The 14,570-nt window shown below is 47.1% G+C and overlaps 7 protein-coding genes across 7 annotated transcripts; 5 read left to right on the forward strand and 2 right to left on the reverse strand.

Annotated features, from left to right (window-relative positions):
• The first annotated feature begins 126 nt into the window (after positions 1–126).
• On the forward strand, positions 127–2,664 carry LY89DRAFT_46623 (uncharacterized protein). The gene is made up of 3 exons (XM_018207718.1): positions 127–297; positions 348–780; positions 828–2,664. Exons 1-3 carry the CDS (start codon positions 249–251, stop codon positions 2,494–2,496), a joined length of 2,151 nt encoding a protein of 716 aa, XP_018072709.1. The 5' UTR covers positions 127–248; the 3' UTR covers positions 2,497–2,664.
• Positions 2,663–3,690, reverse strand: LY89DRAFT_46642 (vacuolar protein sorting-associated protein). Its single transcript, XM_018207720.1, has 3 exons — positions 3,464–3,690; positions 2,997–3,410; positions 2,663–2,943 (listed from the first exon to the last, which is right to left on the reverse strand). Exons 1-3 carry the CDS (start codon positions 3,533–3,535, stop codon positions 2,830–2,832), a joined length of 600 nt encoding a protein of 199 aa, XP_018072710.1. The 5' UTR covers positions 3,536–3,690; the 3' UTR covers positions 2,663–2,829.
• A 709-nt stretch (positions 3,691–4,399) lies between these two features.
• On the forward strand, positions 4,400–5,903 carry LY89DRAFT_781420 (arad-like aldolase/epimerase; the record flags this gene model as incomplete). The annotated part of the gene is made up of 4 exons (XM_018222481.1): positions 4,400–4,673; positions 4,800–5,044; positions 5,097–5,351; positions 5,401–5,903. The coding sequence occupies 4 exons, from the start codon at positions 4,400–4,402 to the stop codon at positions 5,704–5,706; spliced, it is 1,080 nt and encodes a 359-aa protein (XP_018072711.1). The 3' UTR covers positions 5,707–5,903.
• A 1,450-nt stretch (positions 5,904–7,353) lies between these two features.
• On the forward strand, positions 7,354–9,270 carry LY89DRAFT_46694 (uncharacterized protein). Its single transcript, XM_018207724.1, has 4 exons — positions 7,354–7,765; positions 7,816–7,880; positions 7,935–8,367; positions 8,416–9,270. Exons 1-4 carry the CDS (start codon positions 7,669–7,671, stop codon positions 9,234–9,236), a joined length of 1,416 nt encoding a protein of 471 aa, XP_018072712.1. The 5' UTR covers positions 7,354–7,668; the 3' UTR covers positions 9,237–9,270.
• A 60-nt stretch (positions 9,271–9,330) lies between these two features.
• On the reverse strand, positions 9,331–10,614 carry LY89DRAFT_717925 (PAP2-domain-containing protein; the record flags this gene model as incomplete). Its single annotated transcript, XM_018218381.1, has 4 exons — positions 9,331–9,746; positions 9,797–10,154; positions 10,229–10,290; positions 10,351–10,614. The coding sequence occupies 4 exons, from the start codon at positions 10,612–10,614 to the stop codon at positions 9,447–9,449; spliced, it is 984 nt and encodes a 327-aa protein (XP_018072713.1). The 3' UTR covers positions 9,331–9,446.
• Positions 10,615–11,656: 1,042 nt separating this feature from the next.
• Positions 11,657–12,992, forward strand: LY89DRAFT_668516 (alanine--glyoxylate aminotransferase-like protein; the record flags this gene model as incomplete). The annotated part of the gene is made up of 4 exons (XM_018213043.1): positions 11,657–11,745; positions 11,823–12,448; positions 12,498–12,856; positions 12,909–12,992. 4 exons carry the CDS (start codon positions 11,657–11,659, stop codon positions 12,990–12,992), a joined length of 1,158 nt encoding a protein of 385 aa, XP_018072714.1.
• A 605-nt stretch (positions 12,993–13,597) lies between these two features.
• LY89DRAFT_684273 (uncharacterized protein) lies at positions 13,598–14,280 on the forward strand. The gene is made up of 2 exons (XM_018214847.1): positions 13,598–13,718; positions 13,791–14,280. The coding sequence occupies exons 1-2, from the start codon at positions 13,653–13,655 to the stop codon at positions 14,076–14,078; spliced, it is 354 nt and encodes a 117-aa protein (XP_018072715.1). The 5' UTR covers positions 13,598–13,652; the 3' UTR covers positions 14,079–14,280.
• Positions 14,281–14,570: the final 290 nt, after the last annotated feature.

Genomic DNA, 14,570 nt, shown 5'->3' on the forward strand with positions numbered 1-14,570 from the left:
AATGTTCGTCGGCTTTCACCAACATCGAAAGACATCAGGGATTACACGCTAAGAGATAACAGTCTAACCGCAAACGTCGATATGGTAAATATTGACATTTCCCGAACACAAATTTCTTCCACTGCGCAAAGATAAAGATACGGGACAAGACGCATACGACTTTCCTCCCATAGTAGCAGCACACAAGTCCAGATACCTTTGGCTCTATACCAATACAGTCTACAACTTATCTGCCGCATGCCATAAATATGGCCCGCCTCAATGAGCCAGCGCCGGCTCAAGAGACCATGGAATCCCGTACGCCTACAACTTTAGGATGCCGAGCACATTACTGACTTGTATTATAGTGAAACGGAAGTTCATGCGCCAGAATCGCGATATTGCTCGAGCAAACTCAACGCAGTCATTACGGATTCGGAACCTCGAGAACGAGACCTCAAGATTGCTGGCAGAGAACCTGGGCTTGAGGGAACAAATAATACGACTTCAAAAAGAACTTGAAGAAGGAAAAGCGCAGAGGGTAGCGGATCATGCCATCGATTTAAAGTCGCAATTGGAGGCAAAGCTTCTTGAAATTGGATCTTTGATCTCTGAACTAGGAAATGATGCACCAAAGAAGCCATCCCCCAAAATTGTCAAGATTACAAGAGCAAGCCCATCGAGAAGTCCAGATCAGAGGAATTGGAAGAATATGTGCACTCTCAGTGAAGCAGTTGGTGGCCAGGACGGTCGCTTACCGCCCATAATGGAGAACAAGATGTATCCTAGGAGAACCCTCGAGTATAACTCCTCCCCACGGTTGATGAATACTTGCTGATAATACATAGACGCCAGGAAATTATAAGCCTTGTTGCAGATGCCGAGGCAGACATTACAGATTCTCCAGAAATAGGACCTCCCCCAGTGTCACAATTTGTGGATGAAGATCCTGTAAAGATTGACCTGCCACGACGGACGAAAAAAGAGGAGATAGAAGAACCATCAAGCTTCGATCCAGCATTGTCTGTCAATCTAGAACAGAGGAAAAAGCGGAAGGACAGTACTATTACTGTAGAGCCCAGACAGGCGAATATTCACGAGACCATACCTGGCAGCAAGGATACAGAATTGTCATTGAAGAGCGGAGCCAAGCGAAAACTGAGTGTTCGAGACGATGATGAGAACGACAGGCCGCGGGTTCCTCCCTCTCCGGATGACTTCAAATTTACTCGTGTTAAGGAGGAGGACAAACTAAGGAATAAACCAATGAATCAGCAAGAGAGGACCGGAAGCAAATCTACTCGAGAGATAGCTGTTCCTAGAGGGGCATCCCGGGACAAGCTGCATGCTTCAGCAACCTCAACTACCCGAAAAGCTCTTGCACCGAAGAGTGTCAACGACTCACCAAGGAAGAATACGCAAGCTTTAGTCTCAGACGGTGGTAAGCCACTCAAAGCAGATGTTCCTCAGCCGGATTTCGCAAAAGACCATTCGAACGAGGATAGAAAAGAAGCTGTAAGAGTTCAGCCAACGGCCAATGTTGTTATGAAGACTATCGAAGTACAGCCAGAGCCTGAAACGCCAGCGGGAATCGACATCTTCTCGCCATCCTCCTCGCAACCTTCGACAAACCGGGTTGAATCCCGAGATACACCGCCGCCAAGTGACTTTAGTTCAGGTGCTGACGGCCAAAGACCTAGTCGCCGAGCTAGAGGTGCCGTCAGCTATGCTGAGCCAAATCTTCGAGATAAGATGAGAAGACCTACCAAAGACCTCGTTGATGCAGTGTTAAAGGACGGCAAAGCTCAGCGTCCAAGCGTCACTAAACTCGAAGAAGGCTTAGGCACAAGTACTGTGACAATCAAGGCAGAGCCTGAAGCGGACGATGCTTGGAAAAGTATGCCTGCGGCGTCAACGGCAACGGTAGAGAATAGCCCTCTCAGCAGTAAAGCCCCAGATAGTTTACCGAGCAGTATCACAACGCACAGGAAGAGACGTGAATCTATCTTGAATCATTCGGAATCAGAGCTGTCTAATCCAACATCTGGAAGTACTGTTGCTGCTTTGCTGGCAGAGAGCAGGCGAGCAAGAGCTGCTATCAAAGAGAAGTCACCAGCAGATGAGATTGCGTTGGCGAAGGAGATGGAGAAACTCGACATCTACGACTTCAAAGGCTCGCCACCAGTTCAGCCTTTGGAGCCCGAGAAAGCCACCAAGGCGGAGAAACCTGTTCTAAGATTTTCAAGAAGACATCCGTCTATTTCTCGAGATGTGCTACAAAGCGACAGTGAAGCATCAGATATGGAAGCACCGAAAAAGTCCGAATTTTTGAAATCCCGACGAAGACAGTCCACCCTGGGGTTGAAAAGCACCGGCACCAATCCCGAGCTGTCCAAAGGAACCGACTCGCAGCGATCATTAACTCGTTCTACAAGTGCTGCGTCTATGACAGAGGCAGGCCAGGTCGGCTCTAGAAGTGACTGCATATCAGCACGAAGACGAAGCATGATGTTATGATTAATGAAACGATACTTGAAGTTATCGGGTGTTGCTTGGATGAGCGATTCTGTATAAGATGAGCATGGGAGCGCTGATTTTTAATGGTTTGTTGATCACGAAATTGATATGATACCAATGGAATGTTTTACCCCATCTTGAATTTGACCCTTGAAAACGCCATGCAATGAAAATGCCTGTAGTATCTTGAGAAGATAAGGCTTCTTTAGCAGAGGTCGGCCAACATGGTGACAGCCTTCAGCAGAGCTCCTCCTATACATCCATGGCGGTTTTATCACCGCCAACCCATTACTTTCGGCCAAGGTAGATGTAAACCATAGCTCTGTCATCCCATCATGATCCGCCCACAACCTTCGTGTAGGTTATTTTCTCGACATTCACACTCTCCACTCCATTCGCATCTTTCCTCAACTGGTAGACATAAAGCGTCAAACCAATACCTTGCACCTGTCCCAAAAATCAGTATCTTCACACCACAAAGGAGCAGCAGCACAACTCACATCCATCAAGCAAAAGCTCGGCACAAGCTCCTCTCCCTCACCCATCCAGCCAGTCGTAAACGCACCCGTAGCACTCCCCGGGTTGACAAAGAACTTATTCTCATACTCATAAGCATCAAACCGATGAGTGCCGCCCCAACACAATACATCTACATCCAATTTATTCGCCTCCGCAAGCATAAGATCCGTCTCCATAGGAGCCACCATTGTAAATCCTTCTAAGAACCCTATGCGCAGCGACCCATGTGTGACGACTTGCGAGAGGGGAAGAGAGGTAGCTTCGGCGTCGAATCGTCCTTTTACTATCTTGAGATCCGGTGCTATGCTTCGTAGGTATTCGTAGGTGGGTTTGTCTGTGAGGTTGCCTAGGCAGAGCGTTTGGCCGATTTTGCCCGGTGTGAGGAGTTTCTTGAACTGTGATTGAAGGCTCAGTACCGGTGTAAGGGATAGTATAGAATAAGGAGTACCTTTGCGGGAATGTCTAGAGCTCGATCTGGGATGTGGAGGTCGCCAATGACCAGGACAAGGCGGGAGGTCATTGTTGATTAGGAGCGTGGTTTGGGGGTTTGATGCGAACTATGAAGCGGGCATGAGTTGATTGAAGTTTGTCGGTAATCAAATTTTGAGTCTGAAGAGTTGTGGATGGGGTTCCTGAAAAAGCAGAAGCTCCGGCGCAAAGTTGTAACATCGTCGTCGTACTCCTTGGCGAGTCCAATGGATTGAATACAGCTCACGTGACTGCATACTAACCTTTCCAGACGTTGATTTCTCAAGCTGGCACTACTTGAGTTCCAGTGAATGATCAAGACATATGTTGAGGGGTATTTTAGGACTTTGAAGCATGTTTGTTTAGAGGCGTCATATTCAAGATCTCAACATGTTAGCGATAGTCTCAAGTCGAGATACAGCCTCACACCCAGAAGCCTCTCTCCTTCCAACTTGATGCATAATCCGATTTGGTGTATGAACAACAGTGCTCTATTGGTCTTCTGTCTCATAGAAGCATGAGATTAGTATGCATCATCAACTTCTTTTGATGCATGCCTTGATGCAGTTCCAATCGTCAATTGTCGGCGGTTTTCGTCACACGACTACCAAACACGGAATCACATCCCAAATATAGTCAGAAATCATTCGAGATGTCACAACTTTTGATGATTAGTTGTTGTCATAAGAAAGGGTCTTCAAAGAGATAAGCCAATTATGTTTCGAGCATTTCACTTCGCGGACACTTTCCCCATTCTTGCAAACGGGACCCCGCGCCCTTCGCAAGTGTGGCACTTCATTTCAAAGATAGCTTATATTCAGCACAGAAAAATAGAGAAAAATCTTGCAAACATAGAACTCTTTCCTTGTTTTCTCCTCCTTTGTTACTGTCTTTTCGAATTCTTCATAATCTCAGAATGGCTCCTTCAGCGACATCAGATATTGTGGTCCAGCTCCCAGAGGTGAAAGTGGGGGTAGCCAAACAACCAGAAAAACACGTTCATGGTGCTGAAGACAAGACTCCTTTGGAGGCTATTAGCCATGGACCTCTTATTCATCCTGGTGAGAAGAAAGTTTTCATCTATTGTTTCAATGGGAGAGAAGAATTGGTGCAAAACTGCGCTCTGTCATGGTCCTGGTCTGCCCTTGAGAACTTGTCGACATCTTCGACTGGAACAGAACAGATGCTGGGTCTAGAAGCCTCTTTACAAGCAGAACAGCCATATATTTGATGCTCTTCCTTTCGTACATTAAGTAGAATATCTACCTTTAGCTTTCTATTCAACTTTGCTTTCAACATTTACTTACTCAGTCCAGGAATTCCAACATTCGCCACCCATGCCGAAGAAAGAGCACATATCCTAACCCATACTGCAGCTGTCTTCCGAGACTTCTCACGCAAAGGTTTCACCGAAGGAATGTCTGGCCACATCTCTGTCCGGGATCCAGAATATCCTAATTACATCTGGATGAACCCACTTGGAAAGCACTTTGGTCTCATGACTGCTGGCGACTTGATCTGTCTCGATATTCACACTGGAAAAGTAGTTGGAGGAAACAAGGTACTATCATTGTTCTCAATAGAACTAAATGGAAATGCTGACAGAAGAATAGAGCAGAACAGCCAACTCTGCAGGATTCTTGATTCATTCTGAGCTCCACAAAGCGAGACCCGATGTTCATGCCGTATGCCACGCACACACAAACGCTGGTCGAGCATGGTCAAGTTTCGCTACTGGATTAGACATGCTGAATCAGGATATCTGCTACCTCTACGACTCGATTGCTGTGTATGCAGCATATGGTGGCATTGTATTTGCCGAGGAGGAAGGCAAAAACATTGCTCGTGCTTTAGGTCCTAAGAACAAGGTGATTCTTACAACTCGTGGATAACAAATGGCAAGTCTAACAATACCAGGTTGCAATTCTTCTCAATCATGGGCTTTTGTCAACTGGAAGCACCGTTGACGAAGCCGGCTTCTTGTTCGGACTTTTGGATCGTGGCTGCGCGATGCAACTCCAAATCGAAGCCGCCAGAGCTGGTAACCCATCGCTGAAGAAACACGTGGTTAGCGACGAAGAGGCCGCGTATAACTTCAAGATGGCAAGTGAGAAGAATGCTCTGTATGCTGAAGCTCAACCAGATCTGGATTATGAGTTTGCCATGGCTGGGCCGGGTGTGATTGAGAAAGGGGTTGAGAATATGAGGATTGATGTGGTCTAAACGAGGTTTTGGTGTGATTGTCGAAGACCTTGCATGACTCGGGTTTCTTTTAGTAAAAATGTGTCACGATGTCAGTATTGACAGCTTTGCCGATCGTGAAGCTGCCAAGAGACAGAATGTCTCAATTCATGGCTTGATATGCATTAGTTATCGGTAGTTTCGCTATTGATAATCGAAGATCGTGAGATTCTATCAAGAAGATCTGGGGTGTCTGTCAAGTGGTCCATCACCTCGAGGTGGGTATTTTTTTTCACTCCGCTCCCTTTTGAGTATAACCTCAGCCCAACTGAGAATGTCTCATCTGCCGGTCACTGGAACCGGCAACTCCCTTTCCCAACCAACATTGACTCTGTTGATCACTATCAAAGCAGGCACAAAACAAGCAAGAACATGATGCTTGTGATCAGTCAGAAAGAACTCATCACACGCAACCATCGATGAATTCTGATTAGTGATACAAGAAGTTCAGATCGATGAAATGACCCCCTCCGTCACTCTTATTCCGTCCTAGTTTTTATTATCTATCACCTCGGTACTCCGTAGTCGGAAAGCCATCTCCAAACTTTCAAGTGCACTCGTCGATCTTGCTTTAAGAAAAGCCAGGGAAATTGCCCCGGCCCGGACATCAAAAGTCAAAAACTTAAAACTTTAAACTTCAAGCCAAGTCGATCAGCGTTCCCAGCTGTGAGATGAATGAACTGATAATTGATAGCTATGAAGAGCTGATATGTACGTGCAGGGTCCATGCCCAGGCATCACCTTGTATCATAGCGGCAGCTTGCACTTGAACGGCAGGTCAATTTCGAGAAGTGCGGAATGATCTCTGTACCCGTATCCCGCTTCAAAATCTGGAGCAGATACGAAGTATTTTCCTCCCTTGTCTCCGAAGACTCGAGTCCCATAAATCTGGACTTGCACCCCGATTAATTCGGGCGATCCATGGACATCGCCGTCGATTGGTCGTCCATATGTCAAGATCTTTGGGTCGCCCCTGCATAATGGTTCACCTTGGTGTAGATTTGATGCAGACCCTGCCTCGATCAAGAAAAGGGGTTCCCAAGCTGCATAACGAACAATTGCGTCCTTGAGAAAATGCTTCTGTGCACGACAAATTAGAATGCTCCGATGAGCGGGAAACCGCTTAGTCCCGGAGATGGGTAAACGTGCTGTACAGTATCCGTTCTTTGAGATGGCACAAGCGCTATGATGGGCGCCGGCATTCGCAAATCTGTGCAGAACGCATCACTTGGACAGCACTTGGACCACCGGTGGGATGGTGCTATCAATATCAAGGCATCACTTCCAGTTGCACAGACTTCACCTGCCAACATCAACCCCACTGCGGCTTGAAGAAGTCTTCCATCTCGGCGATAGAACCCCAGAGAGTTCAAGCCCGCCGACGTTATTGCGCATCGAAGTTAAATTGAAGGCTTCAAAGCGGCTGAGATCGTCAAATCTCTCCTATCGGCTATCCTGAACTGCTGGGTATTTTCCCGCCGGAGGCATAGCTGAGATGCGGGAGGCCTGGATCTCAGATCAAGTGGGAGCCAGTCACTTCGTTGTTTGCTCCAAGTGGGGTCCTCTCTACTTCGATTTTCATCGCGCCGGCTCAAATTAGTCCAACAAACACACTGGAGCAGTGGAGGGGAGTGCCACAGAACTATCGAAATGTTCCAACCAGAAGAGCACGGATGATCACTGTCAAGCCCAACGGCAAACTTGCAGGCTTGCTCATGCTGAGTAGACTGCCTTAGGGTGTGGCCGTCGATACAAAACAAACTGCTTCCCATGTGGCAGACATGCTTCTGTGCTCCCGTCTCCACTTACGTGGCACTGTCGTCTCCAACTGTACGGTCATTTTTCGTCTTTGCTTCTGTGTGTTCTATTGTGTTTCGTTTTGTTCCGTCGAGTCACTCCTTGATCTGGTATTCTTCGAGCCGAGTGAGGGGCTTTTGAAACGAGATGTCTATACTTTTTTACCGTCGTCCGGACTACCTGAACAAGCCTGCGGGTCCAATCAACTCCACAGAGTGTGCTCGTTACGTGGAAAGAGCAAAGAGTGAGCTTCTTGTGCAGACTAATTATTGAATGACTATTGACACTTACAAGATTCCGAGCGAGCAATTCCAAATGGACTTTCATTTGACGAAGTCATCAACAACAAGGCTCTTCCAGTATGTGCAACATGAAATTATATGTTGCATCAACAACGCTGACTTTATTACCAGCCATGCTCCTTGAACGATTTCATGGACTATTTGATATATGTCGAGTACAATGCAGAAAATCTCCAATTCTACCTCTGGTACAAGGACTACACCAAACGCTTCAACGCCCTTCCAGAGAAAGACAAAGTGTTATCCAAAGAATGGATCCCAGATACCAAAGCAATCCCTGATCTGACGAAGGATGGTGAGAACACCGAGAAAAAGAAACCAAAGCGAGATGGCAGTGTGGCAAATATCATGGAAGCCGGTTACGCCGCCAAAGAAGCCATCATGTTCAGCGAAGACGAAGCACCTCTCAGTCCCAAGAGCCCTACTTTCCACAAAGGACATATGTCTCTGGCCACCGATGGGACTACAACTCCATCTCTTGCCGGCTCCTCGGCTCCCAGCGATGCAGAGCTCGCCGCTCAAGCAGGTCTGAAATGGCAACCATGTATGTCTCCCCCTCTCCCTTCTCTATCAAACCCTAACAAGAAAACAGTCACCATCCAGCCCATGCGCGAAGAAATAAACCGCGTAATGCGACACTACATAACCTTCAGCGCACCCAGAGAACTAAACCTCTCACACAAAGACCGAGCTCTCTGTCTGCACGCCCTCCAACACACCACGCACCCCTCCGCCCTCGCTCCCGCCGTGAAAATCGTCGAAGCCGCTCTGCGCGGCCAATCGCACCCGAACTTCATCCGCTGGTCCATCTGCAACGGCAACAAACCCCGCGTCTTCTTCGTCCGCACCATGGGCATCTTGCACACCGGATTCGGCTTCGTCATCGCTATCATCCTGACGCTTTCGGGTGTAAGTCGATGGTGGAGGATTCTCGCTGCTCCGATGTGGTTTATCGGGTTATCAACGTTGGTTGCTGCTTACAAGGGTCTTTGTGTAATTCTGCATCATTCGCATGCGAGGTGTCTTCGTCCCTGGGAACAGGATCTCGATTCCGAGCTTGGGGAAGAGAGGAGGGATTCGTTTGCTAGTACGGCGAACCGAACTGTGCAGATGGCTTCGAGGACGGGGAATTATGACGATATTGATAAAGGGGATGATTCTAGTTCTAGTTTCAGGCCCTCGAGTTTCCAGTTCTTTGGTCCAAAGAATAGCTTCGATGATGCCAGTTGGGTTGAGAAGTATCAGAGGAAACCGTTGGTTAGGAAGGTGTTCGATCAGCAGACTTGGACGCAAGACGAGACCTTGAGGATTCTTCAGGATAAGATTGTGCTCGGGGCGAATTTGTGGGCAATTATTCTTACCGTCATTTTTACTATTGTATTTGTAGCACTGCCCAAGGGCAACTTTTACTGATAATACTTGTATAATCTAATTCTTACAACTTATCCAATACCATCTATGTCTATGTCCTGTTGTCCAGCACTGGCCATGGAGCTAGAGTTGAGCCCCTATCTTTAGTAGCATGGCTATATGCCGGCGATGTTCTTGACTGTCATTGGCGTACATTGACGAGCTGGGTTAGGATCCTATATGAAGACCATTCGGGTTCTCATCTCGAAGCTACTACCATACTAAACACCGTCTTTGTTGTCTTGGCACCTCGGGGTAGCCATCTCCCAACGTAAGATTCCCCCCCTTTTCAGAAAGCCTCGCCCACCATCTTCTTGTGGGAAGCTTCTCGTCACACGCCGGCTGACATAGATGTTGATCGTTCTGTTGATCATCGATCGTACACGGGAATGCCGGGAGAGGGATGTGATTGTTCCTGAAGTTGAAAATAGCAGCATAGCGAGCTCTGTACGTACACAGTCCACTGACTGTGCCAATGAGCATCCCAACTAGGACTTCATGGGCATGATGCTGCTGCGTGTTTGTTAGACCATGATAGACTCTCAGATCGAGAACCTACATACATGCGTTACATATTGCGAACCAGATACCAGCGACGCAAGCAGGAGTGGAGAGAGGACAATCGCAAGGTCTAAGACCCCTGGTGCAAGATCAGAGAATGGCTTCAGTTTGCCATTAAGGTATAGGGCCATAAAGACAGAAGAAGCGAATGAAGTGGCAGAGTGACCGCTCGGAAAGCCCCATAACGCGTTGAGGACCTTGGCCTTATCTCCTGTACATGCTGCCGGTCCCATCCACCAAGTTGCGTTCGAGGTAGTAGTGTTGACACTAGTGAGCAGTGTAAGGTCTGGCTGACAGACCTCAATGTAGTGAGGCCGAAAGCCCCCCACGAAGTGCTTGACCGTCTCAGATACAATCGTTCTGTGTGGAAGTCATTTGTTAGGAATTGATTACCGCAAAGGTAAGATCTTACGCACAGGGAAAGTTCTACTTACGCAGCGAGTACAGTCTTCACCAGACCAGTTGTTGCAGCACGGTAATCTCGAAAGCGTCGTACCTTGATCTGGAAGAGCAAGATAATCACTGATGGCAGTAACAGGACCAAAAAAGTGCATACTAAAGTAGAAACCAGCGGCTCCTTGTATGGGTAAAGCAGCTCTGTGGGAAACATAATTTGATCAGAAGGCCCGAGGTTCACAGGTACAATGCGATTATCTGACTTGTAGTTTGGAGCAAAGTGGACGATAGCTGCTACGGCTGAGAGCGTAATGCAACAGAGAAAATCGAATAGGATGGCAGCGCCATTGTCTTGTAGGAAAGTGAAGATACTTGGAAGAACAGGATCTAGTGATAGGAAGTTGGAAGGGTGAGGAGCGCCCATTCTTAGGTGTGATGAGATGTAAAGATAGTTCAAAAGAATGACAAAAAGTCCAGCTAAAATTGACAGACATAATCCCATGTGCTCATAGCAGATGCAGGAAGGAGCGTGTGTGTAAGGTTTAGATTTCCGAGAAAGGAACTAAGTGAGGAAGGAACGATGGCGATTACAGAATTTTGACCACACTTGAGGACCTCTAAGGAACTTTGATGTCAGAAGCCAAATTTCAAAGCAACAGCCTCAGATAAGATTTGCAATTGCTGAAGGATCGTATTCTAGACTTTTTCAGACGAAGAGAAATAACTCCAATTATCTTTTTGTCCTGAACATGTCAGCACTAAATACACGTTTTTCTTAACATTCAAGAAAGAATTAGTTGATTTGATGAGAAGAATTCTTCATAATCTTGTCCACGGTCACGACAATCATGGGACCTAAGAACCTCACTGACCGATTTGGAGATCTTGCAAATAACAGTTAGCAAATGGTATTGATAAAGATATAGGCTCTTTGAGCAGTGTGCTACTTCTGTGGAATCCAAACAGATGCAAGAATTCGTAAGAAATTCATTGCTCCCACAAACTTAGGACATTAAAGAGCTCTCACATTGCAAAGTGAAGAATCGCATCAGTGAACGGAAAGTCTATCGAGGTTCAGCACGGACCAGCTGCGATCTCGGAGACTCAAAATCGTCATGGTGAATGTCTGAGATTTTCAAAGTTAAACCAATAGACTCTCTCTCCGAATCGTAACCTCTGAAGATACTTTGCAGTCTATCAGACCACACTCCTTTACAAGTACCGTTGACGAATCGGCAAGGTTTGACCCATCTACGTCAACTCTCGCAGTCCTGGCTCTCCGAAGCCTACCCCGCTATCTCAAAGTGGCTCCCCACGCCAGACTTTCTTTGATCTCCAGGCATTTAGATCCTCGGCCATCACTTCCAATCAACACTCCATACTCTATCGAAACACTTCCAGTGGAAAGATCTGTCAGCCGTGTAAGAGCATTCAGTTCAAGCTCGCAATCTGCAGAAAAAAACAAGATGTTCAGTCAACCAAACCACCCCGCTTTGCTCATCCCAGGGCCAATTGAGTTCGATGATGCTGTTCTTCAGTCCATGAGTCACTACAGGTAACTCCAGCTCATCCTACCCTTTCCCTCTGGATACTTTCGTTCCAGCAGATGTGCTGATCTATTCTGGCATATAGTGAGAGCCATGTCGGTGCTCCATTTGTAGCAACGTTCGGCGAGACTCTGGCTATGCTTCGAAAGTTATTCCAAACAACCGATCCATCATCACAACCTTTTGTCATCTCTGGTTCCGGTACTCTTGGTTGGGATCTCGTTGCAGCCAATTTGGCAGAGTCTGGTGATGATGTTCTGGTACTTCATACTGGCTACTTCGCAGACTCGTTCGCAGATTGCTTTGAGACTTACGGTGCCAAGCCGACTCAACTGAAAGCTCCAATCGGCTCAAGACCTCAACTACCTGAGATTGAGAAGGCATTGAAGGAAAAGAAGTACAAGCTGTTGACGGTCACCCACGTCGATACTTCCACTGGAGTTCTGAGCGAGCTCAAGGCATTGTCAGAATTGGTACACCGGGTTTCTCCTGAAACTCTAATCATTGTCGATGGCGTGTGCAGTGTTGGTTGTGAGGAGATTGATTTTGACAAATGGCAACTTGATGGTGTCATCACGGCAAGCCAAAAAGCAATTGGGTGTCCCGCGGGTCTATCCATTTCCATGTTCAGCGGCCGAGCAGTCAAGTCGTTCCAGAGCAGAAAGACGCCTCCAGGGTCATACTTTGCGTCTTTCAAAAACTGGATGCCAAGTAAGTTATTCATTACTATCGAATTGCTAAACCACTAATCGTCTTATAGTCATGCAAAACTACGAGGCTAAGAAAGCCTCTTATTTCGCCACTCCTTCACCACAGCTGATCCATGCCCTACACACTTCGTTGACGCAAATCTTGTCTAAGCCGTTGTCTGAGCGCTTCGCGGCTCACCACGCAACATCTCAGAAGATCAAGAAGGCGGTAGCTGATCTCGGATTGAAGCAGTTGGCCTCGGATCCCGCAGACCAGGCGAATGGAATGACTGCAATCTATCTTCCAGAAAATGTCAAGGCGCCTGAGTTACTGCCCAATCTTCTGAAGAAGGGTGTAATATTCGCTGGCGGGCTTCACAAGGAGATTGCTACTAAGTATATTAGATTTGGGCATATGGGTGTCAGCGTTGTAAGTCATGAAGGCTCCCCGTCAAGTGTTTCGTCTACTAACTGGTGTTCAGACTGACACCAAGCGTGATGACATTGACCGTGCAATCCAAGCATTGCAGACCGGACTGTCCGATGCGGGTTACCAAAAGGCATAGAGATTAGATCCACCTAGAATCATGACGTGCGAAAAAGCAATTCAAGACATTTCTCCACGACCGGCACGTTCTTCTGATGGCGAGATATATTGGTACACTTACGTTTCCATTAGTTTCTTCAGCAAATACGAGTCCAGCAGAGTGGCTACCAATAACCATGTCGATAAATGAGTCAACAACGACGCCTCGAATACTTCGGCATCACAACCGAGAGGAACGATTGCATAATACTGACTTCGGATGGGAGCACGTGCCTCATCAGAGTGTAAATTTTCGATGAGACTTCGATCGTATTTCCCCATTCATCGAAATCTGCAGCTGAGGGTGGGACAAGTGTTCAGCTTTCGAGGGGGAGGCGGCTCACGAAAACGTGCCAAAGGTTGATCTCAAATCACGTTGTGAACATTGCCTCCTAGGTGAATGATTCTAGAGTCGGAAATCACTAATGTAAGCTCGGACTAGGATAATTTTGTGTCTTTCGTGCTTCACCTGGAACTTCAGTCTGGAACATTTTGCTAGCAGAGCTTTCTTCTAAAGAAAGTTCTTATGTATAAAGAGGCAATGCCGCAGCTCTCAAGTCGACTTCTGTATCCATCCAAATAACTCTTCCGCTTACGCATAATCACCTTCCATATTTTCCAGCTTCCAACCTCCTTCGAAATGCGGGTCTCATCCGTCCTCGTCGTCTTTGCTGCTACTGGCATTCTGGCCCAGTCCAGCAGCTCTGTAAGTACTTCTCGCGTCTTGGCACTTGGCGGAGATACTTTCACAGGAATAAACACTTGACTGATTTACTAGACCTCTTCCAAGGCAACTGTCAGCTCTTCCACCTCCCTTAGCAGCACCATCTCGTCTACCACCTCCAGCATCAAGCCTGCAAACACTTCGACTATCCTCGTGACCTCATCTTCAACCAAGCCCGCCAACGCAACCTCTGTTGTAGCTTCTTCCACCTCCAAGCCCGCCAATACCACCGCTGCTTCTGCCACAGCAAAGCCAGCTTCCGGAGCTATGGGCGCAGTCGAGGCTGGAAAATACTTCCTTGGTTTTGCTGGTCTATCAGGAATGGCCCTTGCCTTCCTGTAAATTTCTAGGCCTATGACCTGCTCGGAGATGAAGATTTGTTCTTGGGGGATAAAGCAGATATTGGGACGGGAAGGAGAACAATGCTATCTCAGGCGTATTACGAGCAGAACATGTCGCTCGGTTCTTACGTTCGATCAGTCAATGTTAATCTACTCTTTTGAGAGGAAACTTCTTGTACATAATTAGAAAAATCAAATGTAACCACTTACTTGCAACTGATACTTCGAAAAGGATCCACTCAAGGCATTATGAGTAAAGTCGAGACCACTGAAGAAAAAATGTATGGTGAGCAAAACTGGTGATCCGACAATCATGTCTCTATAACCCTTACATTAATCCGAAAGTAAGAACGAGTCAAATTATTGCAAACCTTCGGTACGGCAACGAGCAAGTCTTTGCAGCGTCTTTGACTGCACTAAAGTGGAGACTCACGTGATGCTCACTAGCGTCAAAGGAACGAGACTCTTCATGGTGGGGCATTTTGGAGGCGGC

Source organism: Mollisia scopiformis (assembly GCF_001500285.1).
Source record: "Mollisia scopiformis unplaced genomic scaffold LY89scaffold_10, whole genome shotgun sequence".
In the NCBI taxonomy this organism is placed as follows: Eukaryota; Fungi; Ascomycota; class Leotiomycetes; order Helotiales; family Mollisiaceae; genus Mollisia; species Mollisia scopiformis.